This window comes from Syngnathus acus, chromosome 22, assembly GCF_901709675.1.
Source record: "Syngnathus acus chromosome 22, fSynAcu1.2, whole genome shotgun sequence".
Lineage (NCBI taxonomy): Eukaryota > Metazoa > Chordata > Actinopteri > Syngnathiformes > Syngnathidae > Syngnathus > Syngnathus acus.
In genome coordinates, this window is record NC_051106.1 from 8,025,321 (window position 1) to 8,053,224 (window position 27,904).

The following is a 27,904-nucleotide window of genomic DNA, read 5'->3' on the forward strand; positions in this document are numbered from 1 at the left end:
CTCATGCGAGAACTGACGATGTCACCATCGGGTGCCGCAGGTGTTGGTTTTGATATTTAACCCAGATAAGTGCGGGTTGCCTGTTTTGTGACGGCTGAAGGGCCAATCTGCAGCACCGTGGTAACTGCGCAGAGGTACACCGCATTGTCGTTTAAGGTCAAGTTGTTGATGATCAACTCGGACTTATGGCGGCCATCTCCGGTAAACTTCACCTTCCCTTTCAGGTGATCCTCGGGCATGGTGAAGGACTGAGTGATGAAGCCCAAGAACTCCATGGTGCCACTTCGATTTTGTTTGTACCAGAGAATGACGTCGTAATCTGTGATGCTGTGAGAGCAGCTAATTTCATTGGTGTCTTCCCCGAGTGTCTTGAGGATGACTGGCGGCGTTTGGTGGACCATTACCCCTGATGCTGAGGCTGTGAGATAAAAAGAAAAAGTGTTAAGCAATTCCATGTGGCTTTTCTCCTGCTCGTTCATGATTTCTTACCTCTCGTCTGCAGCAGGATGAGGACAAGCACTGTCGCGATCATGTTAGTTGAAACGTGAGAGCTCCACTTGGCCTGCAAGATTCAGCTGGATTACCAGAAAAGGTTTGACAGATTTCCATTTAGCTGCAGTAACAGTACCCAAAATGCTTCTTTGCTTCCTGACTGATGTTTGTCGCCCCCTGTTGATCTAAAGCAGTTTTTTTTCAAGGTCGTGGAATAGGGGCTCCCTCTAGTGGTGTGCAAAAGAACCACGTGCCAATTCCCAAGTGAATTCAGTTTTTAAACAGTTGTATCAACACTGGCCCCAACAATTCCATATTAGTCAGGTTCTACTTGTGACACTTTATTTGGTTACATTTCTTCTTTGCCTCCTCATTCCAGTGTCTCATCCATTCTTCATCAATACTTTAAAATACAATAAAGGATTCATCCGCCACATCGCTTTGTCTTTTAAATATTCAAAACATTTCATCACTTCCCAAATATAGCTTGAATGGCATTTTAAAATTTTCATTTCCATCCAGTAGGTCTGTGCACGCGATTGAGATAAAGGAGACCCAAAGTTCCAGGTAACAGTTTTTGAGTCTTTGATGAGTTCCTCAGTGCAACTACGTTTTTGGATGGTTAGCTAAAAAACAATCGGGGCCACCAGTGGTGAGTGAGCCGCTTAGCTGAAGGTGTTGAAGCCCTTCTTATCGTGCAAAGGAAGGTTTTCTGCCCCCCGGAACGCCTCGGCAATTTCGTCAAATGTGCGACCCTTGGTCTCGGGAACTCGGAACCAGGTGAAGACGAAGCCGATCAGAGCCATGACCATGAAGAGGAGGTAAGAGTAGCCGCCGATGACTTTCTGCGTGCAAGAGATGGACGCCGAAGTGGTAAAAAAGGACAAGAACTCCGCCCCAGTTGGAAAGTGGACTGGACACTCACCAGTACGGGAGGAAAGAGAAGCGCCAGGAGGAATTTCCCTCCCCAGTTGAGCATGCTGGCGAAGGCCATGGCGATGGACCTGCCGCGCTGGTCGAACAGCTCGCCCGCGATGAACCAGGAGATGGGGCCCGGCCCGAGCTCGTACGCCGAGATCAGGCAGAACACCACCAGGACCTGCAGGATCCCTAGCGCGGGCACCGTTTGCTGCACAAAGGAGGACAAAAAAGATTCAAGAGGAGGGTTGTGATACATCGAGCGAATGACGCTAGCTAGCTAACAGCTATCTTGCTTCATTGATTAATTAATAGACTGATATATGAATCAAGCTAGATATCTAGCTAGCTAGCATTTTCCTAATCAAAGTGAGAGTGAAACTTACCACCACAGAATCTACGACAGTCAAGAGGAGGTTGCACACGGCGATGATAATGAAGCCGATCAGGAGCAGTCGCCTCCTTCCGGCTTTTTCCATCAGAAAGAACTGAAATTGGAAAGAAGGTTCAAAAGTGACTTGATACGATTACGGCGACTGTTTTGATGTAACAACGGGGACTCACGGCCACTAAAGTGAAGACCACGTTGACGGCCCCCACACCGAGAGTCAGGTACTTGGCCTCCTCGAAATAAGGCTGGAACATCCTGGTGGAGTAGTTGATGATCTGCAAGACCGGGTTTCCAGTTAGCGTTTCGAATGACGGTTTCAAACCAGGGTGCCTGGTTGTCATGGTTACCGCGTTGAATCCTGACAGCTGGCTGGCCAGGTTGATGAAGAGGACGATAATGATTGGCTGCCTGTAGCTTCGCTTCTGGAAAAACTCCAAGACTCCGACCGACGCCTGAGTGTGCGCGGCCTCGGCTTTCATCTCCTCCAGCTCGGCCAGCACCGGCTCGGGACTTCCTCGCAGTCTAAGCAGGGCTGGGAATCAGGGAAAAAAAGAACTTTTTGGGATGTACCCAAGACTGGGTTGGGCTTTGGAGTTAGGAATAGGACCAAAAGTTAGTATTGCCCCACCAGCATCGGCCTTGCTCTCCTGCCCCTTGTTGAGGAGCAGGAATCGAGGGCTCTCGGGACAGAAAGGCAGGATGAAGTACTGCAACACCGCCGGGATCAAGGACAAGGACAGCATCACGGTCCAAAGTTCCTCTGTGCCCAACATGGTCTCCAGTCCCGACACCTGTAACGAGCCCAGTAAAAGTCCTCGAGTCTATCCAGCAGCGCTGCGCTGGCGTGGTCCTCACCATCCCCAGCAGGATCCCCGAGGCAAAGGACACTTGGTTGAGGGTGGCGAAGGCGCCCCTCATCACGGTGGGCGACACTTCCTGGACGTAGAGCGGATTGAGGCTCATCACCAAGCCGCAGAAGAGTCCGAAAAGCAGCCTGCCCAGGATCAGAGCCTCAAAGGATTCAATGGTTTTGGATACCACCATCAGGGATACCCCCACCAGCGACAGGCAGTTGACAATCAAGATGGAGTTACGCCTGAAGGGGCCAAGATGAGGATTTCAGACATGCTCAGCATTTCTTCACCAGCATCCTCACCGTCCAAAATTGTCTGCCAAGTATTTGACCCCCAAGGAGCCCAATAGGGATCCAAAGTCCTTGATGCTGACGGAGAGGGACCACAGCAGGGTGAGGCTTTGCTCTGACAAGGTTTCATTATATCGGTCCTTCCAGGTCTGGTTGAAGAACTCTTCCATGATCTGTAAAGCAAAACACGATGGTGTTTGCCCGCTAAATCCTTTTAATGAATTAGTGGCTCGGTCTTACCTTTGCGGGCGCGTTGACATTTCCCGTGTGGTAGCCCACCTGCAGTGAGCCCAGAATCGCACCCAGCACCGAGATCAGGAGTAAAGCCGTCAGGTGGCACTGGAACAGACGGCGCCTGATCAGACCTCATGACCTCATTAGTTTCAATTTCAAGGGCTTCAAATGAGGCTTTCAAGATGGAGTTTGAAATGATGGCCCCCGGTATGTACATAGTCACAGAGGACAAGGCAGTAAGGAGCATCTTGAAGGTTAAAGGTGCAGTCAAGTATTTTCACACAGTGCTAACACATTGACTGCATTCTGCTCTCACGTGTTTGGAGGGTGAAGACAAGACAAACCTCCTGGATGGCCATTTGTCAGCTTCAGGTGAGGCTCGTCTTTCGACAGCTGATCATTTATTTCCTGTTGAGGAACAAACAAACAAGGTCACCGTTCAAATCCTTTGCAAGCAGACTGTATCGAGCAACCCTAAGCCTGATCTGAAACCTCAACCCAAACTTGAAACCCCAAACAAGAATTCTAAACTGAACATAAAACACAAACACAATCTTGAAACCCGGACCCGAAATCTTATTAAAGTTCCAAATTGAAACCTAAACATTGTCTTAAAACCACAAACCCAGTTTTGTAACCAGTCTCGAACACCTAACCTTGAATCTGACCTGAAATTTCAACCTAGTCTTGAAACCCCCCGACCAGTCTTAAAACCCAATCCGGGAAAACGACTGCATCACTCAACCAGATAAAAATTCAACGTCAACACTCACCAGAGCTTCTGAATAAAACTCGTCCAAGGTAATCACAATGGAAAAAGATTTTGGCCGACGTAAACTGTCAATCATTTACTACCTCTGATGCGATGCCATCCTCATCCTGTGCGATTCAAGTGCAAGTGTGTTCTTGGCCGAGCACTCCAACCCTGGAATGGTGCACACACACACACACACACAAATATACAAAAAAACACACACAAACGCACACCTACCAGACCAGTTTGTCTACTGATGAACTCGCACATAGTCGCTGAATTTGTGGCCAGCCTGATAAAATAACCGCCGCGGGCCCCCCTGGGAAGCTTTCCATGTAACAGCTGAACCGGTCCATGTTTCAGGGGCTGACCCGGGATCAGTTTACTTGTCCTGCTGTAACTTTGGGGGCCCTTAAGCGACTGATCCCAAAGCCCTTGGGCCGTCCCAGACGTGTGTTGGTTTTGTTTTGTTGCATACACGCGACCGGTGTACTGGGTGGAATTATTAATGACTTTGTCTTTCTAGGAAATGAAAATGCCAACGTCAGTACAAACGGGCTTAACACATTAGCGGCTAATGCTAACGGTCATTTATAGCATCGTAGTCAAAGCATTTAAAAGTGTAAAGAACATCGTAACCTCCACCCATCAGCTCCGTTGGCGAAGCTGATGCGTGTCTGGAACATGAACTTCGACCTCCCCCAGGCCACGGCGACCTCTTGACCCCTCGGCAGGTTCTCACCGTCCCTGACCCCCCCAACCGGCGTTAATGGCCCGTTCCAATTACTCCTCATGGCGTGTCATGAGCTTTTAAGTGTTTCAATGCACACGCGAGCCTATCCCAGCTGACTTTGAAAATATAAACAATTTTGGAAAAACTCCTAAAAAATGTCAGCAAGTATAAATATTAAATATAAAAATTAAAAAATGTGATTTTCTTTGGCATAATTAATTATTGAGCATATTTTTGGGGCTTTGATGTTGGTACACAACTTGAACGATGCGGTTTTAGTAACTCAAACAAGATGCGATTTTGTTATTTTGATTGAAAATTGCTCATTTCGGAGAAAAGGGGGATTCCGCTGAACAGCAACGATACGGCACGAGTGTGTTTCCCTCAAACTTCTGCTGTGAATCGGCGCTAGATAAATAAAAGTGACATGGGGTCACCAGCCCCAATTCCAGTCGCCACCTGTGAAATCCACACGGCGTGTGCATGCGTCATTACAAAAATCGTTTGAACTTCACACCGCGAGGCCAATGTGCTACATGTGTCCGCCGATGAGCCAGATGTACCGCAGCTGCCTCGTGGCTCCAATTTCATCGGCGATACAAGCTCAACCCAACCGAAGCGCCCGCCAACACACGCCGCCATTATCGGTCTCATCTGTACATGGCATCGAAAACAGAGTGTCTTTGTCGTTTTTTGTTTTTTTTTTGCTCGGCGCATGGAAGCTATTAGCGTTGATTGTGAGAGTGCACCTTTTAATTGCATGTCAACTTCAAACAATAAAGGCACCTGGTTCACGAAGACGAAGGGCAGGAAGTGAAGATGGCCTCTTTTTTTGTGGGTCTGCTCGGGATGGACAAGCCTACCAAATTTGATGCTTTGTTTAAAAAAAATCTAAATTAAGCTCAAGTCAATTTTGTAAATTTTCACAAAATTTTTGGGGTGTTTCTGAGTCTGGGCAAACCCTCAAAATGGCGTACGTGTTTTTTTTTTCTTTCGAATAACAACATATGTAAAGAGTACTCTTTTAAACATAACCATACACAAGTAGTCAAAATTCTGAACACAAAGTATTGCACAAAATAAAATCATCGTGTTGACTTTTGAAGTTTCTCACGAGATTCAAATATTTATCTTACAGATTGCGATTTGTATAACGTCACATGTTGTGTACAAAAAGCAGGATTAACCAGAGTAGAGCATTGCCAATATCAATGGACTGAGGCTTGTAAACAGAATTCCATTTTAGTGCTCATGTTTAGTCATCGTCATTTACCAGCATTTCTAAATCTTCTTGACGGTTAAGTGCATTTGTGATGAGAGGGGCGGGGTCAAAGTGCAGTTAAAATATTTATATAATAATTAAACAGTCACAGAATGTATGTATGATTTTTTTATTGTTATTATTTTAGGTTGGCACAAACTTGAATTTTCATCAAAAGTTAGCAAAAAAAAACTGATCTTCAAGCATCGAGTGCAGACAAAATTGGCGCAAATGTTGGGTTGCACTTGAGGGACGAGTAGCACAGACTAACGTCACGAAGTGACCCAGCGAAAAAAAATCAGCACAAAGGCCAAGTGAATCGTTACTCCGTGCAAACTCCGCCCCGTCAGATAATCACACTGCCACTAATGTTTCTAGAAAAGTTGCTTACAGTTAGTGTTGCAAAAATTCGGCAATTTTTAAAGTTGGAAACTTTCCATGGGAATTAATTTAAGGAATTATTTCAGTTTTTAGATCTATTTGGAGAAAATATATTTGATGATAAGCTTGACAAGAGCTGCAATAATTACTAAAAGAAATTCATCGATTATCACAATCGATTTGAGACCTTGTTTAACTTCAAATTGAAATTTGAAAATATTCTCAGATTTATGTCAAATTCCCCATCTTAATTTCCCATTGACTGAAAAGTTTCCAGAAATTTACCAGAAATGTCGCAACCCTCTTTACAGTGCAAGGGGATCCATACAGCTAAAATTCCGTGCTGATGAATTCAACTTCGGCAGTCACAGTTTCATTCTAATTCGTTGCGCACGTTCATATGTACAACAAACATTCCGTCGCCGTTGCTATTGTAGTAGGGATGGGCAATCCATGACATTTGGAGAAATTTTAAGTTGGAATGTTCTGAATTCAACGCCCACCCCCGCGATTCTACACAATCGGCGGACGATCAATTCATCGATGCCCGCCCCTTGTTGAGAGCAATGTGCATTTTAGCCTGCTAACTTTATGCACAGGCTCCACTTATGTGACAATTTCTATTCTCATTCTTAGAGAAACACCTTTTCACTCACTTAAAAACCACAAACAATCCCAAAAAATGCAAACATGTCGAACAAAGGGAGGAGAAAGTGCAAATATTTTGGCGCTGCTTTGTTTTCTTCTGTTTTGCGCGAGCCTGCGTGTGTGTGTGTGTGTGTGTGTGTGTCTGTACGTAACAAGTCAGGAAGTTATTTTCTCTCCGATCCGACTTTCTTTTTTTCGCCGTCGAGCGAGCGCGTTGATGCCTTCCTTCTGTGCCCTCTGCTCTCGTCTCGGCTCCTGGAACGTTCTCCTCTCACACTAGACGACCTACTGCAATCATAGAATGCAAAGACGCGCATGTCGCTATTAATCGCTAGCACACAACGTAGCGCTCACTCAGTAACACCGGTTTTCACTTTGTGGGTTTGTTTGGCCTAAGAATAATGACAAAGCATCTTCCCTCAAAAAAAACTCATTCACTGCCGTTGACGGCTATAGACGTCCATTTGTATTGGGTGACAGACAATGAGTTTAAAGATGAATGGAAGTATTTTGTTTTTTCATAATGGATTGCTCACAGATGGCCACATTAACGTTCACCTGAAGTGAACGCGTGGCATTACATGTTACGGAACTTTGAGCGCACGTCGGTATGTGCAAGCTTGTGTTTGTGGGCGCGCTTTGTGACAGCTTTAATGCAGGTGCTCTCGTGGTAGCTTCTGGATTTAGCTCTCAAAAACTCTCGACGGGGCCGTAAATCTCCAGCGCGCGGCGCATCGGAGTATACTTTTTATACACGTGGAAATAAAATATTACGGCCAACTATTTACAACGGTCGCTCGTTTTAGACGTTTGACATGTTAAGTATGGTTTTGTTAGCCAAAACGCGTAAGGGACGACTTGAGTCACATGACTAACGACCCGCAGCTTTGGCTCGGATCCGCATACGCTGCAGGTTAATTATCCAATTCCCCATTTAGGGCCCATATACAGTTTTATTTGACTAGTGACTATAAATAATAGTTATTTGACTATAAATACAATTTATATGCATTTCCAAATGACTGTTTATGGTGTCAATTTTGAGTCTGTTGAATGTGTGCAAAAATTGCTTTGCAAATTCTGCCCGTCATTATTTCACCCCCCTCCCCTCAAGTTTTGTCTTCTCTTAAGCTTATCTGGCATGTAAAAAGTAAAGCGGCCTGAAAAATTACCAGAGCATAAATAGTGCATTTTCAAAAAGCATTGACTTATGAGATGAGTTTTAACACATTCACTTAAAGCAAACAAGGCGTGTACTTACTGAGAATAAAATTTGTTGTAAACATCTATGAACCAGTTTTACGGGAACGGTATGTAACCAACCCAAAGGTTTATAGATGAAATGATATTGCACAGGAACTATTGTGTGATCGGCACCCTTGAGTTACAGTTGACTAAAGACTTAACATTTTGAATCCCGTTTGTTTGTAAGCGAGTCCTGTAGCTGTACATTTTGCCTTCAGAGTTTACATTCATTAAGTAAATAATGCAAAACAAATCAAAGTGTGACACTTGAAGAGCATATAGATCAAGCTTGATCATATCATCGGATTGTTTGTTGTTGAAATCGACGCTCTTCAAAAGAACCTTACGGAGTTACACCGATCGAGACTATTTATAAACGAGTCACTTTACCACACACGATGGACGGGAATCACCGGCTTATGCAACAGCCGCTTGCGAAAGGATCTCGTCAAGCCAAATCTCCCAACTCAAATAAAATGTGGTCATGTTCATTTGAGGGACCAAGGGAGCCATATTAACAAGCTTGCCTGCTGATTCGGCAGAAAGCTGTGCGGAGAAAATGGCCGCCCTGGGACCACTCATCCAAATGGGGGAAAAAAAACTTCAGCCCTTCAAGATCCCCCCACCCCCCACCCTCCCCCCCGGATATGTAGTGCTTTGCCGCCACATGCTCTTAATAAGCCCACTCAATAAAACACAAACCCAACATTGCGACATGGAGTGTCACAGCGACCTAAAACGATACGGGCCGTTTAGAATTATCCAAGCATGTCCGAACACAACGGGACTCATTAACTAATAAACGTGTAGGAATGTTCTTACGCGTGCACGCAAATTCAAGATGGCCGCATGTGCGCAGGTGCAGAGGAGGTTGGGTTGTGGAATTCTAAAAGGCAATCTTGACATTTCCGGCAGACATAAACATGCTCTAGAAAATGGAGACTACTCTTGGTGTCTAAATATGAATACATGGCAGTTCGGATTAATGTGCATATTAATCAGGTTAAAACACAAACTATGAACTAGTGTCCAAGCAGAGACATATTAGTCAAAGTAGTAGGATTAGTGGCTCTTACTGAACACATTTGTCCCTTGCCTTGTCCCGTAGTTGCTGCTTGCTGTGGAACCACCTGTTAAAAAGAATAAACAAAAAAAGTCACATGTCTGTGTCAACATGACAGTTTTGATACACTCACTTTGGAAATTTGATTGCCTCCAGCAATTCTTTCAAATTTAAAAGCTTCAAATGTGATGTTTACATAGCTCAAAATTTTTTTCCCTCTAAAGTTCTTTTCGTACCGTCCTTGGCGACTCCGAGGCAGCCCTTGAGCTCGTGCAGCGAGATGGCCTTATCCTTGTTCAGGTCACAGTAGTCGGTGAACTTGCGGGCGCACTTCTTGGGCTTGGCCTTCTTCTTCAGGTACCTCTTGAAGGGCTTGAGCTCCTTCTTGCCCACGTCCTGGCTGCCGTTGGCGTCCAGCTGAGCAAAGTACCAGTGCACCACTCGCTCCTCCAGCGTGTGGCTGGGGTCCGGCTCCACAAACCTATCATTGGAATCATGTTTTTTTTTTTTTTTTTTTTAGCCATGAAATATGCTTTCTTTGTTTCTGTAAAGCCTGTGAAAAACATTGTGCTACATAAATAACTTTGACTAGCAGTATGATTGGATAGCCCATTAAATGGATTCAGGATTTTAGACTGTCATTACCTACCTCCCGCCACCGGAGGGGGCTGGCGAGTTTATGGCTTGAACCATGTCTGTGGTCAGGGCGTCTAACAGGCTGGTAATGAATTCCACCTTTTTTCCTTCGGGGCAACCTGACAGATAAATAAATAAATAAATTACCTTTCATATGTAATTAGTGTGGTTTTGTAGTATAACTGGCCTAGTGTGCTACTGTGTTTTAATGTTGGTCATGACAGGGATAAACAAATTTGTGACGTGGTGTTTGGTCTGAAAAGTTTGAGAAGCACTGCTTTAGGTTAACGTTGACTGCGGTAGGAAAAAACCTGTCAGGTCTCGGCCCTGGAACAGATCTTCGGCGTCGGAGCTGCGAGAACGCGCGGCGCTGTCACATTCTGGCGTCTGGTACCTGTTGAGACCAGATACACAAGACTGGGACAGAGCGGCAAGACGTCCCCCGTCTGTCGGGATTGAAAAAAACCTGCCGGGTGACTTTGGCGCCATCTTGTGGCGTCTTAGGCCCAAGGGACTATTTTGAAGTGAATTGAGGAGCTTCATTTGGACCAAAGTAGTACTTTAATTCTATCTCGCCACGTGATGCAATACCTGGTGGAGGTTCCGGGAATGGGGCGTCCGGTGTCGACCAGCACGCACCAGCAGTAGCCGGTGGACTGGTGGCACTGGACGGCCTTGTAGAGGCCGCCGGGCCCGCAGTCGGGGATGAAGACGGCCTCGCGGGGGTTCTGCCGGGCCTCGTCCAGAGCGCTCTGTCGCTCCTCGTCGCAAGAGGGAACTTTCTCTAGAAGCATGACAAACAAACTCAGTGCAAGCACAGAGTAGTCTGGAAACGAGTCAACAACGTGTTGGAGCGTTTTCCCAAATGTTAAGCTGCAACTGTTTAGAGCCTTTCCTTTTTCAAGATGGTATTGCTAACAAAATATGGAGCTGATTATTCACACTGCAGCGCCGGTGGGTGGTCTCGGCGTGTGCAATTAGAGGAGATTTAGCACAAACTTTTCTGCTTCATTTCCTTGAAGATGTCATAACAGTGATGCAGCTTCAGGTTTGTTTGTTTTTTTTCTTTCCATTGAGTCACACGTCCTACCTTCAAAGTTTTTGGCATTAGGACGACACCTTGTGTTGATCATCAGCATGTTTCTAAGTCACGCGCAACAATTTCAAACATGGGAAAAAACGTGTTTTTGCCAAGGTCAAACATTTTGTCAAAATGAGACTGAGAAAAGGCAAAGTGAGATTTTTGAGAAGGTTTAAGTGACGAGTCTCCTAACAGCACAACGTCGCTAACTGCTAGTTAGCGACAGCCCGAGGCTTGTGTGAGAAATCCGGTCACCTTGGGTTTCCTGTCACTATGGAAAGTTCCACTTTTCCATCTTGTAACGTAGGCGGACATGTCAGCAATGTGTCTGTTTGTCATCCTGGACCTGGCTAAAGTTCTCATGTTTGATATAGCGACGTGACACTGGCGCCAAGGAGTGGGATTGCCGTAAGAAAATTATTTCTGCGAATGGAAAAAGAAAGTGTAATTCAATCTAGCATTATACCGACGTCTTTTTTTTCCCATCAAATTGGTTGTGTTCCTTTTCTTCACTTAACAGGAATAAAACAACCAGACACGCTTTAAGCATGGAACAATTTTGTTGTAGTGGACAAGAGATGATGCACTGAGAACAGGCTGGCCCTATTTTATGCCTTCTCCGGGCGCCGAGCCAAGTGGATTTTTAAACTCCGGTCCATATCCTCATTCAGGCCTGACCTTTCCTCCTCCTCCTCCTTGTCTGATTCCCTTCATCCTGAAAGCCTCCTTGCAGAGTTAACCCCGTGCCAGCCCCTCCGCTGTCCGCCCGCCCGCCCAATGGCTTTCAGCTGTGCCATAATCACAGCAAAATTCTTTCAGAGCAAGCAGTTCAATGAAGAGGAAACGCTGCAAGTTGGTCTTTCTCAGTCTCACCTTGCTTCCTGGATGAGGAGCTGTTCTGCTTGTTCTCCTTGTAGACCAACTGCTTGATCCAAAGCGTGGGGGCGGTTATCTCTGCAATGACAGATGGTTGTCATGTTACCGACGGCAACCAGACTCGCCACAATTTTTTTTTTTTTTAAAAACAATCCTAAAAATATAACATATTGTGACCCTTTTTTTCCAAATTTTGACATAAAAATTATACACACAAAAAATCCTAAAAATATTACACACATTGTGACCATTTTTTTCAAATTTTTGCATAAACATTATACACAAAAAAAAAAAGATGCCTTATTATCCTCACTTAAGTTGTCAAACTGGTTTCAGGTTTCCATGAGTGTCCCTTAACACCTGCCTCAAATATTTCCTCTAATCCCAAAACCCCTGAGTTGAGTACTTGTGTAAATTCCAAAACTTGAGTACCCTTACCATCGCCTTCGGCCGGGACGAGGGTCTCCATGGTGGGCGTCGGCTTGGAGCCGTCGTCTGGATTGAGGGTGAGAAAGAAACGGAAAGAGACTACCATTATTGAGGTTAATACAATCTACTCTCCACAAGTGTTGAATGGTTGGGATTTGCACACGGCCCGGCAAAGGTGGACACAAAAACGTAGACACACACACACACACACACACACACGAAGAACAGTAGAACAAAGCGCGACCACCCACATGTTGGAGATGTCCCTCACATTCTCACACATACTGAAACATCAAACAGGCCCACACCGACACAATCTTTCTTTTTTGCAAAAGTCCAAGAAGCACACACTTACATTAGAAGACCCCCCCACACACACACACAGCCCCCATCAAGGGGCGGGACGCGTCAAGTAAAGACCACCCACTAGAAATTAAAAAATTTCATGGCGGTCTGGTAGAATCATTATGACACTGTGGTTTTTCACAAGTGTGATTCATTTTGTTTTGACGTTTTCTTTTGACGTGTCTTGTTGCGGGACAAATAAAGACGTCATTTACAATAAATGGAAGATGGGTTTATTTGGGGGCAACGATCGATTGGTTTCATCGGATTAGTTTGAAGCGATTTGTTGAAATCTGAGCCGGGAAAAATAAATAAATAAATCAAGGTCACAAAATGAATGTGACGAGGTGCGTCTTACGTAATGTTAAACGCCCCCCCCCCACGGAAAATACTCACCCATGTGCAGCTTTGGAGCATCTGGAACATTCCTTTAGGAAGTAATTTAGTCATAAGCAAAGCACAGACAACCCGCAGTTGATACATTTGAGATATTTTGGAAGAAAAATGTTGGGTCCTTCAATCAAACGCACTGACGTTGCGCACAGAGCGGATGAATTGATGCAATTAGTTAGAGGAAAAAAAATCATTTTCTTTGGGCCCCAGCTGATGATAAAGAAAACAATTGTTGAGCTCAGCTCACCTTTTCGACCGGAGTTTGCCGGCCCGGGCGGTCTGTCGGTCACGGACCCTGCAGATCAAAAACACAAATGTCTACAAAGCGGAAAATAGCAGCGATGACGATTGCGGGCCTGCGAATAATCACGAGTATTTGGAGTTCTTTTGCGGTCATTGATCCGAGCTCAAATGAGCCACAACAAGCAAACAAAAAAATTTTTAGGGAAGGTGTGTTTCTGATTTTTCGCTAAAGTGCACAGTGAAACCCTCGAGTTAAAAAAATAAATAAAAATTACACGCCAGCTAAAAGGCAGAAAATCAAAGCCATCTCCTCATTGGAAAAACAAGTAGAGAGTTTGTGATCCCAGACATGCAGGTGGCGACATGCTTTTGGGATGCAAAGAGCAGAAGAAAAAAAAAAAGATGAGCAGTCACGATTTGGATGGGACGTTGTACTACCTGTCAATGCGCTCGTCCCAGCGTGACTTCCCAAAAACTCATGGAAGTTTCCTGCGAATGTATACGGCACACCATTGAAGCCTGTCACATGACCTGCGTGTCAGCGAACGCTGGCTGGAGGAAAACACATAGAAGAACGCTCGCCGCTGCACTTTCCCTTCCAAAGCGCCCTTTACGGGGACAACAATCGGCCATATTCTTCAAGAAACACGCACACCCTCCAAAATGGATGAAAAGACACGAGGAAAATCATTCAAAGGGGCCGCAAACAATTTTCGGTCAACTACTGGCTGGGAAGGAAACTTGTCCATGAACCTTCTGAGAGCGTCCCCATGGTGACACTAAAGGAACTATAAGCACCATTTTGTTTCCGACATTGCACAACAATCATTCATATCTGTCACGGGAGACCGCAAAGACAGTATCTCAAAAATGGATGGAAACTGGTCATCGAGATTGCTGTAATAGGCTTACAGCAGACAAAAAAAATATACATATATAAAACTGCTGAAAAGATGAGAGGAAAAACAGTCCAGAAGGCTGCACAATAAGGGAAAAAGCTGCATTACAGTTGGAATTTCTGGCAAGTACTGGCTGTTGACCTACATGTGCCAACAAGCTCCTTTATGTCTGGGCAATGGGATCAGGAAGCTTTTTCTTTCTCACAGAGAAATACATCCAAACCTGTGCACGTTTGTCCGCAAAATACATGCGTCGTGACTTTGCAGCCAGCCAAGAGCAGATTGCCGGCGAAAAGTTGACGAGAATGCGGGGCAGAGCATGGCAGCCAAGTTAGTAACACAGCATTAAAATTTGGGGGAAAATTCAAACTCGCTATTTCACTTCATCGGTCTGACAATTATTCATTTACTAAAATAAATATTAACGTATAATATAAATTAAATACAAATGTAGGGAAAGCTGGAAAAAAGACATGGGAATTTTTTTTATCAAGATTTAATGCTGCAAATAAAAAATATGGGCAGTACCTGAACACACGGGAGTTCTGTTGTGCACCGAGGAACCGCTCACTGGCTTTCCGTCGGTAGTGACGCACCAGCAGTAGCCCGTCAACGTGTGACACTGTACCTGCGCACAAAGCCATGATGGCGAAACAATCTTTTGGTTCCGGCGTTATCGTCCTCATCGTGGCAGACCTGTGCAAAGGAGCCATCCTCGTTGCACTCTGGAACAAACATGGACTCTTGGGGTCTCCGGGCTTGCTCCAAAGCTTGGCTTCTCTCCACGCGACACTTTGACTGACCCTCATCTAGAACCAAACAGAATCGGACAACTTTACGTACAACCGTACAAAGCCATTTAAGAAAAAAGAAAAAAAAAAAACACTAAACCCATTTGACATCTTTATCACCTTGGCGACTTCGGGTTTTATTTTGGTGGTTTTCTACTTCCTATTTTGTCACCATTTAGCTTGATTGTTCATCTTTTGGTTTTGTTCCCACTTTCTGTTTGGTTGCATTAAGTTTAAAAGTAGCAAGGTCCAGCCGGCGAGGACCGGGAGCTGCCGGTTCTGATCCGAGCTGCAACAAAACAGAGCCGTGGCGGGGCGTCTGCGAGAACGTGTGATCTTTGCCCAGCTTTCCTTCACGCACGCTTGATTTTATGGAACAAACGTGCCTATTAGCGTCGGGAAAGACGACACCACTTGACCAAAAATGGATCTGGTGCGAGGTGCTGTTTTCCTACAGGTCACCAAGAAGGGAGAGGGGCGGGTGAGCAGATGCCGAGTTGCGACCTTTTTACTCGGCGCCGATCAATCTATGCTGCTGAGCTGAGCGAATGAATGATGGAGGTCTGGGAAAAATTACACGCCAGCTAAGAGGCGGAAAACGAAAGACATCTTCTCATTCACTTTTTTTTTTCTTTTTGCCCAAGCTAACAAGATCGTAAAAAGAATGATTTGAATTTCTGTTGCTCAAGTCTCGAAGGGAGAATTTTTATTTGGAAAAGAAATTCGGTTTTTGTCTCAAGCCAAAATCAAATCTGTATATTGTTCACGGCTCATTTTTTTTAATTTTTCAAAAAAAAGTGGAAATTCAACTCATTAAATTACCTGTTTGCAAAGCGTGTCTGCCCACAGATGGCGGCGTAGGTGAATGTGCCACCGCTGACTGCTCAACTTTCACCCAGTTTTTTCCTGAAAGTCAAAAACGTGGAACTAAGCACATGACTGCCCCCCTGTGGCCAGGAGGCCTTGAACTGGCCCCTCTGAGGTAACTCCCAGGTGGTGCGTTCACCTCGACAGCGGCCGCGGTGCTCCAGCGTCAGCGTCTTGTCTTTGCAGCGCGCTCTCTGCAGCTCGCATCCGTTGTCGTAGCTCCGTCCATCCGAGCCGCAGACCGGCTTGGCCTGCGGTCGCGTGCACGCCAAGCCGCAGTGGTTGTCTCTGTCGCCAATCAGCCACTGAAACCGCACAAATGGGAGAAGAAAAAAAAAAAAGACATCTTTCTTTTTTTTTTTTTACAATCAAAGAAATAATTCAGACATATTAGAAACAAGCAGAGGCTGGCTGGAGAAGCTTCCAGCAACAGGAGAGAGGCAAATGTCAGATCTGGCTTTCATTATCCTGATTGGAACGGCAGACAATTGAGCATGAAAAGGCATTTTCCGAGGGTGAACTTATGTGTGATTGGCCGCTGATGGAGTCGGCGTCCAGGACATCTGTCAATGGCCCGTAAAAGCCCTTAAAAAGTGGAGTCCCGGCATTCCTAATGAGAGGTTTTGGCTCGTAAAAAAAAAAAAAAGCGTGTGTGCTTTGGAGCGCGCGCCTCCATCGGGATAAAATGATCCGCTGGCATTTTGAGGAATTTAGACGTTTTGAGTATTTCAAGTTATTTTAATTGTGAAGCTGTTGACCACTTTTTACACTTGTATTTACATTTACCAATGTTAAAATTTGACATAATGATGGCATCATTTCATGCTTCCTTTAAAAAATGCCAACGTGCGGTACCTTCAGCCAGAACCAGATTTTCACCCAAGGCGTACCTGCATCCACACACCCGTTGTTGCTATTTTACCTCAGCGCCAATAAAACATCATCCCTGCTGCACTTCTTCCCGTTTATTTGCACTTCATTTTGCTTTGTCCTGTCGCTTTACAGCTCTGACTATTAGTCACTCTGCAACTCGCAAGTAATAAACCACATTTGGCTTTCTTAAACTTCCCGTTATCCCGCTACGGGGGGAAATTCCGGGCACCGATTGCATCACAGGAGAGGAGTGTTGCCTTTCACTTTTATTTGGGAATCCATCCAGGAGGCAAATGATGCATTCAAGTTCCTCAAGTGCCCTTAAATAGCTTTTCCTCTCATTCGCCAGACTCGCCGCCGACCGCAATTTAATCAGCCAACCTGTACTATTATTATCATATGATGGTCATTATTATTATGGTTGGAGGCAGACGGAGTTACACAAGCGACTCTTTTGACATGTGTTGTGAAATTGCTCCAGTGTGTGATCAAGTATGACAGTTGACAACAACAATTACATTGAATCACTTTGACATGAACATGCAGATTGTTCAGAAGGCCAAAACACAATGTATTGTCACTTTCGTGTAGTCTCAATATTAACGCGACAATGACGTCAAATGTCATCATTTTTTTATGGGAATGGGCAGGGGAAAAAAAGTCTTGGGCAACTTTGGTTTGAATATTTAGGTAGGTGGTGGATGTTTACTAAAGCAAAAATTGTTGGCATAAAAGTAGACGTAAATCCGCGGGTGCCGAAACGCGAGTATGCGGGGGTCCACTGTACTAATCAAATCTAGAAATCTATTTTTCGTAGACGTAGTAGGGTGAAATAAAGACATTTAAGCTATTTTGAATGCTGTCAAATTTGACGTGGTGCGACTCACCCTGTTGGCCGGCTTGTTGTGGCTGGCGTGGACGTGGGGCAGGTAGCACACGAGCAGGAGGGGCACCATGAGGTGACACCAACAGGTCGCCGCCACCAAAACAACAACAATGCGGAAAGACAACATGGCAGCAGCGGGGTCGAAAATATCTTCTTCGTCTTCTACTTCTTCGGGGCAGCAGTCACATAATAGTGGCACGCGTGGGACGACCGTGGCCGCCACCGCACTTGCGTGTGTCGAGTGCTGCTCTCCACAGGTTGACTTTCTCTCATCGCCGGCGGCGCGCACTTTTCATTGCCTACTTTCTTTGAAAGATGGAGCCTGGCGAGTGATTGACGTTTGCGTTCGACCAATGGGAGGCGGCGGGTTTGGCTAGAAGCCACGCCCCTCTTCCCAATTTCAGCGGTCCGGTCTGAGCTTGTAACGTTCATGGACATAAAAAAAAAAAAAAAAAAACGCTCAACATTGGACATTTGTATTTTTTAATTAACGAGTAGCCATCTGCAATATTTTCAGTGTCAACATTTTGGTTAATGTTACATTTATCTGTAGTGTATTATATTCCAAACGCAAATTAGTACCATCTGAATTAAGATTATTATGACTATACAAAGATTTTTGTTGGGGGATTTTGTTCAATTTGGTGCTGATCCAGCTTGGCAGAAGTCTGCTCCTCTTTTGCGGTAGAAGAGCAAACACGTCAGGGTCGGCCATCAAGGACATTTTTAACTGATTGTTGTTTAAACGTCGGCTATCGTGTGACATAAACACAGAGAAGCTCCACGCAGAAAACGCAGCAGTGCGGCGCAGGGGATTTTTTTTATATATATATATATAGAAATAAATAAAAGAGACATTAAAATAGCTCTGTTTATTTGGCTGGAGAGCTTAAGAAGTATTTTGGACCGCACGCAGGTACTTTTTGGGGAGGGGGGTAATTCTTAACAGAACAAATGAAGTGTCTCATGACCAGCAACTGGTCAATTGAGGAGATGTATCATTCACGTTTCGAGCACACAGATTAGTACTTATGATATTTTTTCCAGTGAAATAATGTACGCGCTCATAGGTTGGGAAAGGGTGTTCTCAAGCGTGAAGATGCCAAGATGGCATCCAGCGTTGTCTGTGGACCTGGCTGGTCCTGTGAAGAGCGAGACCTCTGCTTGCCCCCAGTTCACATTTCCAGCTTTGCTTTGCCAACAGAAAGCTTTGCTGGACACTTTCAACAAATCCCCCCTTTTGACCCTTTCTCCAAACAGCAACAAACCCCTCCTTCGCCAAACCGCCTTCCTTTTACCCACCCCGGCGGTCCCATGCCGAGACGGAGCTGTTAATTTAATCAGCCGAGCACTACGCTCAATCGGGCATCCACAAGGGCCCGGTATGGGCGCGGGGGCAACCCTCGTCCACCCCGCGGGGGCTTTTAATTGTGGCTGACAGTGTGTAAACACGGCGGTGAATAGCCCGGCGCAGGTGCAGGCCCGTGTGCTGACGCAGGCTGGTGCAATAGTTCACACCCGCGCCTCCCTCGACCCATCCCACGCCGCACTTTGTTTTCAGCCACAAGTGTTGCTTTGCCCACAACGGCAAAACTTCAATCTCTATGGGGGGCCGGGCGGCGGACAGTGAAGGGGGATCACTTAAGGTGATCTCGTTAACATTCCTTCAGGTTGGCCCGCATTCATCTTCATCTCTGCACTCCAGCATCATAAGCGAGGGCCCTGTGCTGTGACCTTCTTACAAATTCAGTTCATCCCAAAAACTTTAGCATCCAGCAAAGCAAAATTCCAGATGGTTTTCTGTTTTTACCTCATTAAATAATCTCCACACTGTCTTGCCCCCCCCCTCAACTTGCTGCTGCTTGCAATCATTCATGCCGACCCTAATTGTGCCAATTCCAGCAGCTCAATAGCTCTAATTACGTGGCCTCGGCTGAGGCTTTCCACAAGCTGCTGAACCGTCACGGCCAACAAGTAGAAAACATCTACAGGGACAAAGAGTGGAGGGGGGCTGAAAGGCCTGAGAGAGAGGGGGGGGCGGGGGGGGTAGATAAAAGTTGACCTGTTGGCCCTTTTCAGAGCTTAAAAGCTGCGTTTGTGAAGCTGAACACCTGCACTCAGCATTTAGTGACCATTCTGTCAGTAAAATGTCGTGTAAATAGCCATTAGTGGGTAAAAGTAGCAATTGAAATCATGTATAAATTCAAGGTGAAGTGAAATATTACTACTTGAGTACACAATTTGAGTGTCAATTTCATTCTAAGACGGGTATTGACTTCACCTCTACGTGACCCCGCCAGTTCGGGCTTCCAAAAACAACAACAACAACACAAAACTTGACCTGAGCCCCGCAACCCCGCCTCAGCCTTGGTAACAAGCCAGGCAGCGCATTCTCTGCTGCTGATAAAACTCAATTAAAGTGGCACTGTTCCCTCAACTTGTCACAAGTTTTGTGGGTCAACATGAAGCCATCACTGCAGGTTAAATTCACGCCTATTATTATGTTTGCTAATTATTTATTTGGACATATTTAACTAAATAAATACAATGCATCAACAAACAATCCACTGAACTTTTTGTACTTACGGCTTTTCGTTGACAAACTTGAAAACCACTCTTGCTGCTGGTGACTATCTGCAAGACAAAACATAGTGCTCTGCTTCCCTCTAGCGGTCATTAGGTGTATTACACTATCTTTGTTGATGACAGCTGCTGTCTTTCAGGATTATTTTCATCCATTTATGCATCACGTTCGTATTATTTGGATTAAATACGCTCCACTCGGATGAATTATTTTCATTTGAACGAAAATATAAGCAAAAGATAATATTCGAGAGACATCTCAGATTCTATAGGAGAAATCTCGCCCGAACGCATCAGGCTTAAAAGCACGCAGAAGCCTCGCAGTCATTGGTCCATATTGCCGTCACTATTGTGAGCATATTGGGCTGAGAGCAGGCGGGGCTGAAACGAAGCGGGTGGATGCTGCTGCTGCTGCACAAGCGTGATTGACATCACACAAAAAGCAGACATTTGGCTAGATTTTTTTTTTTTGCTCTCAAGTGGAACTGACCTGCGCATCCGAGTGTCAAGATGCTGAGGCGGCGTGATGCTCCGCGGCGTTGGGGGAGAGGAGGTCCGACCGCCAGCTGATGTTATTATGCGGGGGACGAGGCCCGCTGAACGCATCGAAGAGGAAAAAAGCACCGCTTCAAGCGACGTCTTGCACACTGGGAGGTCAGCATACGATTCTCTTCTGTGCTAATATTCATTTGGAACATAAAATGGAGAAAATCGTTTTATGTTTGGTCAGTGGTAGTGTGGGTGTGGGTCCGAGGCCTTCTTTTCGTTGTGGCAGGTTCTAGTATCATCTAAGCCTCTCAATTGGGGACACGTTACAGTCGTGGATTTTGCAGAGTTGTTGTTTTTTTTCTTCCACAATTTATTCTCCGTTCATCAACTAGTCTCGTTTGTGGTGGAGAGAAACAGATTTTTTTCATAATTCACTTGGCCTAGTAAATCGGCCAAAAATAGAGCTTCCCTGTGTGTGATGTCACTTTCCCAGAGGCGGAAAGTCTCATCTGCTGTAAAGAGTCACTTGAGTGCATGCACATGTGCACGCATGCATGCATGCAGACAGGCAGGCAACCCTCCCCCTTCCCCTGCTGACCACCTCATTGAACCCTCTTCCTCCATTTCAGCCAAAGATGGTGGACCCGTCTGAGACTGAGGAGCAGACCGCCAAGTCCATCGCTCCGCAATTGGGCGCCTCCGCCGTGGTCGCCGGAGACCAACGCTTGCCTGATCAGGCTGATGGCGCCATCACGGAGGAGGAAGGCGACGTCGGGGACTTCAAGACTCCGCCCACCGGAAGCTCTGAGCCGAGCCCCTGCCACACCTCGTCTCCGGCGGTTCCCTCGCCGCCGCCGCCGCCCCCTCCGGAACCCGATGGTGACCTGTCACCCAAGCTGCACCTGGATTTGTACAACTTCGATTCCCCGGCGGCCGAGGGTAGCCGCTACGTGTTGACGAGCCCGCGCTCGCTGGAGGCTTGCGCCCGCTGCGGCGTCAAGCCGGTGGAGCTTCTGTCCCGCCCGCTCTCCGACTTTGCCCGCGAGGCGCCCGGTCGCTCCATGCGGGTGGCGACGGGTCTATTTGAGGTCTACGAGCGGGATCGCCACACCAAGCTGCGCCACTGCAGGGAAGAGCGGGAGCGGATCGTCAGGGAGGAGAAGCGGCGGGTGATGCAGGCGGCGGTGAACTGTTCTGCGTCGGACCAGAACAAAGTCACCACTCCTACACATGAGACCGCCAGCTCAGCTACTGATTCAGTTTCAGCTTCTAAATCAGGACCATCGCTCCAATCAAAATCAAGCAAAGCAAGTTCCACAGGTTCCAAGCAGTCCCCCGGGAGAAGCCCGCGACCGAAGTCAGTTGGGCCTCCACCGGTAGCTCGCAAGAGTTCTGGGGGCAAACCTTCCAGTACGTACCCCAGAATGACCCCAAAAGCTCCCGCCTTCGTCAGAGCCAAGTCCACCTTGACGCCATCGGTGTCAAAACCGCCAAACGGCGTCGCTGGAGGTTTGTTTTCACATCACAATGGACACTTTCACCCCAAAGTGCGTGCGAAAAGCCACTCCTTGGAGTCCCTGCAGAGGAGGACTGAGCCCGTCTGCTCCTCCACCTCCAACACCACCACCTGCACCTCCTCAGAGTCCGGAGCCTCGTCGTACAGCTGGGATGGCCCCCGGGAGCGCTCGGCCAAAGTGTCCAACCCTCGGGCTCGAACCTTGGCCACGTTCAACTCTCTGATGGGCCGCAGCCTCAGCTTGGGGGACCTGAGTCACTCGCCGCAAACCACGCAGAAGGTGGAGCGCATCGTGAAGGAGGTGAAGCGGCGGGGGCTGAACGCCGTGTCCGAGCGCGACCGGAAGATCGCGGCGCTGATGCTGGCCCGCTACCAGGAGGAGGACATCCTGAGCCAGACCCGCTACGTCGCCCACCTGCAGTGGGACAGCGAGCGGCGGATAGAGGAGCTCCGCCGGGAGCAGGACGAGCGCAACAAGCAACGGGCGATGCAGGAGGGGCAGAGGCTGTGGCAGACGCAGGTGTCCACGCGGCAGCGGCGGCTCAGCCGGGAGGAGCGTCGGTCGGCCGCCGCCAAGATGCGGCAAGCCGAGGAGAGCGAGAAGCAGTGGCGAGAGCTGGCGGAGCGGCAGGAGCGGCACCGCCTGCGTAGGTTGCAGCAGGCGGCGCGCGAAGAGAAGCACAAGAAATCTCTGCAGGAGCAGAACCTTAAGGCCCTGGAGGAGGAACGAGCGGCCATGTTAGAGCAGGAGCGCTTGTTACTAAAAGAGAAGCTCACCATGGCCGAGCTCAAGCGGCAGGAGAAGGAGCACCAGTCCCAGGAGGAGCGGCGGGGCCTGAACAAGGCCGAGCGGCGGCGCCACGCCGCCCTCATCCAGGAGATCACCCGGCGTGAGCAAGAAGAGTTCGAGGAGGCCAAGCGGGCGGCGCAGGAGAAGCTCAACCGCTCCCTTGAGAACTACGAGCACATCGTGGAGCGACGAGGTCAGGAGCTGCGGGAGAAGGCCAAGCGCGAGGGGGAGCAGATCCAGCGAGCCCGCCGAGCTGCCGAGACCCGCGAGCGCCAGCTGCAGATGCAGCTGGAGGCTCGCGCCCGAGAGGCGGACAAGCGGGCCCGGCAGGCGGCGCTGGTGGCCGAGGAACGCGCCAAGGAGAAGGCCCAGCGCGCCGTGCAGAACCGGCGGGAGAAGGAACGGCTCCAGCGCCTCAACCGCCAACGCGTGGAGGAGGAGGAGCGACAGCGGCAGCGAGAGCTGCTGCAATCCATCGAGCGCAAGCTGGAGAAGAGCGAGCAGATCTTCAAGGAGAAGCGCGCCGTATTGGAGAGCGCTCGCTCGGTGGCACGCGCCTCCTTCCACGTGCGAGACAAAGTGCGTGAGGAGACCAACGGCCGCACCTTTGACAAGATGGCGCTGGAGGCTCAGCTCCAAGCCGGCCTGGATGACAAATAGGACCGCTTCTTCAACGCTCCCCCTCGAAAATCCTTTTTTGTTGTGACGTATTATTAGAAACCACATCCATCCCACTTTTGTACCTCCATGACGGCGAACGTGGCTCTTAAAAGAGAACTCCCTCAGGCAGCAGCACAACCCAATGAAAGGAGGAATTCTTCCGAAAAATAAACAACCGGATGACGACGAATCACCAGACATCCGCATCTTCCCCTCGTACGCTCTGTCGGCCATGCGTAAGCTAAGAGCTTCAGGTAAGCGTTTCTTCTCAGAAAGCTGAGAAGCTGATATTAGCATTAGCGGCTAACAGTTCCGTGCGTCATTTCAGGTCCATGAGATGATGAACCGAGCCGTCCTGGGGAAAAGAAGAACGCTCATCAAATTGCACAATGCCAAATGAAACATGATTCTACATTTTTTTGGGGGGGTGCTGTACGAGATTCAGACTTTATTAACATCAAGGCAGTTCCTTTTCTGTTCCGCAAACCTTCTTTCCTGTGTGCAACATGTTCAGTTCAGGTGTGGCTACGATTCAAAACAAAACTGGCCGTGGCAAGGAAACAATCAAAAGGAGAATAAAACTTTTTTTTTCTTCTTTGATAATGGAAGTGTCTCATCTCGATAACGACGGCCATTTTGGACCACTCGCTCTACCCCTAAATTATGATTTACAGTTGATCAAAACTGTACAAAATTGATTGAAAAAAAAATAGAATTTGGTGTCACTATGTTGACTGCCAAGTCTCAAATTAAGGGTTCATACTAAAAAAATAAATTCCTACCTCACTCGAGTATCAACTAGAAAAATCTACAACAAAGTAACTAAAGCTAACGTGTGCCATGTTTGTTATTGCCGTGTGTTGTTTTCACTGGCGTCATAAACAAACGTGATCACCTCCGCCCGGGGAAGTAGTCCACCCGACGTCAGTCTTGGTCAAAGCTGGTGGCGACATCCTTGCGCGCTATGATCTTGTACACGCTCTCCCGGAAGTTACTGTCGGAGGTGAGGCGGCGTGCCGTCTCCCTCAGCTCCTCCATGCTGTTGCCCACGCCGCCGTCCAGGCTGGCCGTGGCAAAGGACTTGGAGTGTTTCACTGGGAAGAAAAGAAAAAAAAAAAAAAAGAACCTCAGTCACAAATCGTGACAAACATTTTTAACGACGAGCGTATGACTTACACCAGTGTCGTCTTGAAGCTCTCCTCTGAACGCGGCAGCTTTTGATCCTACGCGCCGCCGCCTTGTGGAGGTAGACGGCGTTCTTCATGATGGCCGGCAGCTTGGCTTCGATTTCGGCCGCGCAGATGCACTCCTCGAAGAAGCCTGAGGAACACGGCGGCGGCGTCAAAGAGACGTGGGTAACGCACGATGTGCACGAGCTCAACTCACGCCTCAGCTGAGTCACGTCACCCCTCATCCTCTGATCTCGTTCGCTGGTGCGATCCAAAGAGTCCAGACCTTTCTCCAGATCTTGCAGGGCCTCTTCGGCTTGCTTCAGCCTCTTCTCCAACTCCATGCGAGACTCCATCTCCGCCTGACGAGGAAGAGTTTAAGAAATGAAGATCTCACCCACTAAATTGTTTCCACCACTAGATGGCAGCAGCAAACCTCAACATCCACTGGTGGAGGTTGAGACCTACCCGCAGCTCGGCCTCCGTCTGCTGCTTGTCCGCGGTGAGCTGAGTGAGCGATTGCTGCAGCGTATTGGCCTGTGACGAGTAAAACTCTCGCTCCTTTTGCAGGACATCTGCCCTCTGCTGGTTCTCACGCAGCCTGAAACGACAACAGTTGAGCAAATTTAATGTCCAACGTACCGTACTCTATTTTGACCCGCCCAACAAAAACAACCCATGATCAGCGCTTCCCAGTCAATAAAAAGCTGCCCAAATGGTGACAGTCGATGCTTGCGCAAGAGTAGCAATCAATGAGCTTTTTTTCCCATTAGCACTCTGTTTTGTTCATTTCAAGCAGGGGTGCTCTAACATTTGTGTCAAATTCATTTCAAAATATACATCAAGGCAAAATGAATAAACCTTCTTACTTCTCGTCTGCTTGCTCCTTCTCCTTCAGCAGCAGCTTCATCTGCTCCTCGATGTGGTGCAGATCCTGCAGGAGGTCCAGGTTTCCCGGCGCCTTCCTGCTCTCCACCACCTCCTCTTCCTCCTCATCTGTCTTCTCCTCCTCTTCTTCCTCCTCCTCCTCCTTGTCTTCGGCTTTTGCCTCCAGCAGCTCCAGAGTTCTCCGCTTCTCCCGGGAGAGTTGCTGCCAAAGCACTCGAGAGGTCGGGATACTTTTTCCAACGTTCTCGTCGATTCTTATTGTACGTTGTCCCGTACCTCGATGGACTTCTGCAGCATGACCGTTAGGCCGCTCAGCTCCTCCTTCTCACTCGCTACACCTTGCAAAGATTGAGTCGTGCCCTCCAGGTCGCTGTTGGGGAAAAAAAAAAAGCTGATACAAACCCGAACGAAACTGAATCATGTATTTAGAAACAAATCAGTTTGACTTCACGGGGTCTTTAAATGTGTCACTGTTCCATTCTTACAGTTTAATTTGCTCCTGCTCGGCCTTGAGCTCCATCACTACTTCCTCGTACTTCATCTTCTCCTCCTCTAGAACCTGATTCAGGCGCTCCAGCTCCTGCAGAAAATAAAACACGCAAACATAAGCACGACTTGTTAAAAAAATTATATATATATTTTTTTTTTTATACTTCTCTCTGTGCTCGCTGGTGCGTGAGCTCCTCCGTCTCCTCCATCAGTTTATCTGCAGGAAGAACACGTTGAATCGCAATTCCATAAGTCTCCTACAAAGATATCCATGTGGAAACGACCTAAGTACTCCTGCTTCTCCTTGGCTAGCTGAAGCCCCTGAGCCTCCAGACTTTCAATCATGGCTTCTCCCAGCTGAGCGTTCTTCCACGTGCTGTGGATAGAAACAGAGACAACATTTAAACATTTCAAAGGGAGGAGAGGATTTGAGTGTTTCTTACACTTTGCCCGACTCCTGCAGCATCTCCATCCAATGCAGCTGCTCCTCCTCAGACTCCGCTGCCACCACAATGGTGCCCTGGTCAACACAACGTCATTTAGTAGGAAATCATTCCACCACTGTTATTCATTTGCCCTTATAATAGTTTTTATTAGAATAAAAGTTCTCACCGAGAAGTCTTCCAGACTGATAACGAGGCCAAAGGGCATGCCCATGTCCTCCGTGGCAGACACCACGCATCCTCCCAGGGGAATCACTCCCTGATACAACATGAATGCACACAATGCACACAATGAGCACAACTCTGCGAGGGCGGGGGGAAGTTGGCGAGGTAACCAAAGTTGACCTTCGGGTGGATGTTGAAGATCCTGCTGCTTTCAAAGCTCCTCTTCTCACTCTCAGCGTAGTAGAGCAGAAAGCTGTCTTTGATCACAAAGAATCTGTGCAAAACAGTAATTGGCAGTCATGGACAGAGCTAGAGGGGGGGCTGCAGGGGGCAGCGGCCCCCTTGTTATATATGTATGTATCTCCCCCTGGTGGCAGGTTAAATTATTGACTTTTGGGTATATTATAATTCTTCCATTTTTTTTCTACTTTCCCACACTATCCCCGTCGGGAACATAAAAATCATCGACCATCATCACTCGCACAAACAATCGCACAACTGCAAATTGACTGAGCCGTGACTCCTCAACAGTTACGTCACCGCGATGCTGATCTCAGCATACTGACAATCATGACATAACCACAATTTTTTTTTTTTGTACCAGCAGTCGTTTGTAATAGATAATCGCAAAACCTAGGAAGAACTGTTCCCAATATTTTAAATCTCATATATAAGCACAAGAATAAATAATGTCAACAATAGTGATGGCAAGTTCTGACCTGCGTGACCACTTAGCTGAGGGTCGTCCAAAGGGTCTTTTCCACAGGACGCCGTGCAGCTGCACTTTGGCGCTGATGTCCAACGCTTCCGAGTCCGACTGCTCCATGGACGACCAGGGCGAGAACGCAGAGCTTCTGGACGATGATGGAAACATCCTGCCCTGGCTAAACAAGAGGAGGAAAAGGAGGAGGAGGGAGGTACTAGAAATCGAATCAGAAACACGAGTCCGTTGAATGTCAAAATAGTCGATAACAATTAACCCGCTGCGCATGAGGATGCTAACAAATCCTCAATAAGTCAGTGAGGCGAAAGGATGTGCATGCCAATATGCTCATCAGCTGGAGGCAGGGAGAGAGAGGATGGGGGGGGGGGGTCACGCACACCGGAAAGTCAATCGCGCTCCAGCCAG

General features: G+C 47.4%; 4 protein-coding genes across 12 annotated transcripts; 1 reads left to right on the forward strand and 3 right to left on the reverse strand.

Annotated features, from left to right (window-relative positions):
- Nucleotides 1-812: 812 nt before the first annotated feature.
- Nucleotides 813-4,387, reverse strand: LOC119116116 (solute carrier family 2, facilitated glucose transporter member 1). 4 transcript variants are annotated; one of them, XM_037241298.1, is made up of 11 exons: nucleotides 4,035-4,387; nucleotides 3,524-3,587; nucleotides 3,186-3,284; nucleotides 2,958-3,118; nucleotides 2,657-2,897; nucleotides 2,430-2,592; nucleotides 2,149-2,333; nucleotides 1,975-2,076; nucleotides 1,797-1,898; nucleotides 1,418-1,621; nucleotides 813-1,337 (listed from the first exon to the last, which is right to left on the reverse strand). In XM_037241298.1, the coding sequence occupies exons 2-11, from the start codon at nucleotides 3,536-3,538 to the stop codon at nucleotides 1,158-1,160; spliced, it is 1,452 nt and encodes a 483-aa protein (XP_037097193.1). In that variant the 5' UTR covers nucleotides 3,539-3,587; nucleotides 4,035-4,387; the 3' UTR covers nucleotides 813-1,157. The 4 variants fall into 4 exon arrangements, with proteins under 4 accessions (XP_037097193.1, XP_037097190.1, XP_037097191.1 ...); XM_037241295.1 differs by having other exon boundaries at nucleotides 3,953-4,387; XM_037241296.1 differs by having other exon boundaries at nucleotides 3,524-4,387.
- A 1,654-nt stretch (nucleotides 4,388-6,041) lies between these two features.
- Nucleotides 6,042-17,888, reverse strand: smoc1 (SPARC related modular calcium binding 1). Of its 6 annotated transcripts, none has more exons than XM_037241277.1 (15): nucleotides 17,585-17,888; nucleotides 15,964-16,129; nucleotides 15,780-15,863; nucleotides 14,863-14,975; nucleotides 14,695-14,794; nucleotides 13,706-13,756; nucleotides 13,272-13,319; nucleotides 12,296-12,385; nucleotides 11,855-11,935; nucleotides 10,492-10,684; nucleotides 10,212-10,294; nucleotides 9,914-10,019; nucleotides 9,501-9,745; nucleotides 9,298-9,331; nucleotides 6,042-7,241 (listed from the first exon to the last, which is right to left on the reverse strand). In XM_037241277.1, exons 1-15 carry the CDS (start codon nucleotides 17,708-17,710, stop codon nucleotides 7,121-7,123), a joined length of 1,641 nt encoding a protein of 546 aa, XP_037097172.1. In that variant the 5' UTR covers nucleotides 17,711-17,888; the 3' UTR covers nucleotides 6,042-7,120. The 6 variants fall into 6 exon arrangements, with proteins under 6 accessions (XP_037097172.1, XP_037097176.1, XP_037097171.1 ...); XM_037241281.1 differs by having other exon boundaries at nucleotides 6,042-7,244; nucleotides 9,278-9,331; XM_037241276.1 differs by having other exon boundaries at nucleotides 6,042-7,244; nucleotides 17,585-17,887.
- A 2,607-nt stretch (nucleotides 17,889-20,495) lies between these two features.
- ccdc177 (coiled-coil domain containing 177) lies at nucleotides 20,496-24,224 on the forward strand. Its single transcript, XM_037241208.1, has 3 exons — nucleotides 20,496-20,820; nucleotides 21,285-23,875; nucleotides 23,950-24,224. The coding sequence occupies exon 2, from the start codon at nucleotides 21,291-21,293 to the stop codon at nucleotides 23,619-23,621; it is 2,331 nt and encodes a 776-aa protein (XP_037097103.1). The 5' UTR covers nucleotides 20,496-20,820; nucleotides 21,285-21,290; the 3' UTR covers nucleotides 23,622-23,875; nucleotides 23,950-24,224.
- On the reverse strand, nucleotides 24,044-27,842 carry plekhd1 (pleckstrin homology domain containing, family D (with coiled-coil domains) member 1). The gene is made up of 13 exons (XM_037241272.1): nucleotides 27,495-27,842; nucleotides 26,956-27,049; nucleotides 26,780-26,869; nucleotides 26,611-26,687; nucleotides 26,452-26,543; nucleotides 26,332-26,384; nucleotides 26,164-26,258; nucleotides 25,955-26,048; nucleotides 25,660-25,880; nucleotides 25,259-25,391; nucleotides 25,008-25,152; nucleotides 24,798-24,941; nucleotides 24,044-24,715 (listed from the first exon to the last, which is right to left on the reverse strand). Exons 1-13 carry the CDS (start codon nucleotides 27,764-27,766, stop codon nucleotides 24,546-24,548), a joined length of 1,680 nt encoding a protein of 559 aa, XP_037097167.1. The 5' UTR covers nucleotides 27,767-27,842; the 3' UTR covers nucleotides 24,044-24,545.
- Between the last annotated feature and the right edge of the window lie 62 nt (nucleotides 27,843-27,904).

What these genes read in the sequence shown, in the direction of transcription:
- LOC119116116 (XM_037241298.1), bottom strand. An exon ending in CGGGGATCCTGCTGGGGATG is followed by an intron (nt 2,593 to 2,656) that starts GTGAGGACCACG and finishes GGCTCGTTACAG; the next exon opens with GTGTCGGGACTGGAGACCAT. An exon ending in TTCTCTTTCCTCCCGTACTG is followed by an intron (nt 1,338 to 1,417) that starts GTGAGTGTCCAG and finishes TCTTGCACGCAG; the next exon opens with AAAGTCATCGGCGGCTACTC.
- smoc1 (XM_037241276.1), bottom strand. Translation starts at nt 17,710, where the DNA reads ATGTTGTCTTTCCGCATTGTTGTTGTTTTGGTGGCGGCGACCTGTTGG. An exon ending in GGCAAACTCCGGTCGAAAAG is followed by an intron (nt 12,386 to 13,271) that starts GTGAGCTGAGCT and finishes CAATAATGGTAG; the next exon opens with TCTCTTTCCGTTTCTTTCTC. An exon ending in AGCAGCAACTACGGGACAAG is followed by an intron (nt 7,245 to 9,297) that starts GCAAGGGACAAA and finishes CTATGATTGCAG; the next exon opens with TAGGTCGTCTAGTGTGAGAG.
- ccdc177 (XM_037241208.1), top strand. Translation starts at nt 21,291, where the DNA reads ATGGTGGACCCGTCTGAGACTGAGGAGCAGACCGCCAAGTCCATCGCT.
- plekhd1 (XM_037241272.1), bottom strand. Translation starts at nt 27,766, where the DNA reads ATGCGCAGCGGGTTAATTGTTATCGACTATTTTGACATTCAACGGACT. An exon ending in TCAGTCTGGAAGACTTCTCG is followed by an intron (nt 26,688 to 26,779) that starts GTGAGAACTTTT and finishes TGTGTTGACCAG; the next exon opens with GGCACCATTGTGGTGGCAGC. An exon ending in AGACGGAGGCCGAGCTGCGG is followed by an intron (nt 25,153 to 25,258) that starts GTAGGTCTCAAC and finishes CTTCCTCGTCAG; the next exon opens with GCGGAGATGGAGTCTCGCAT.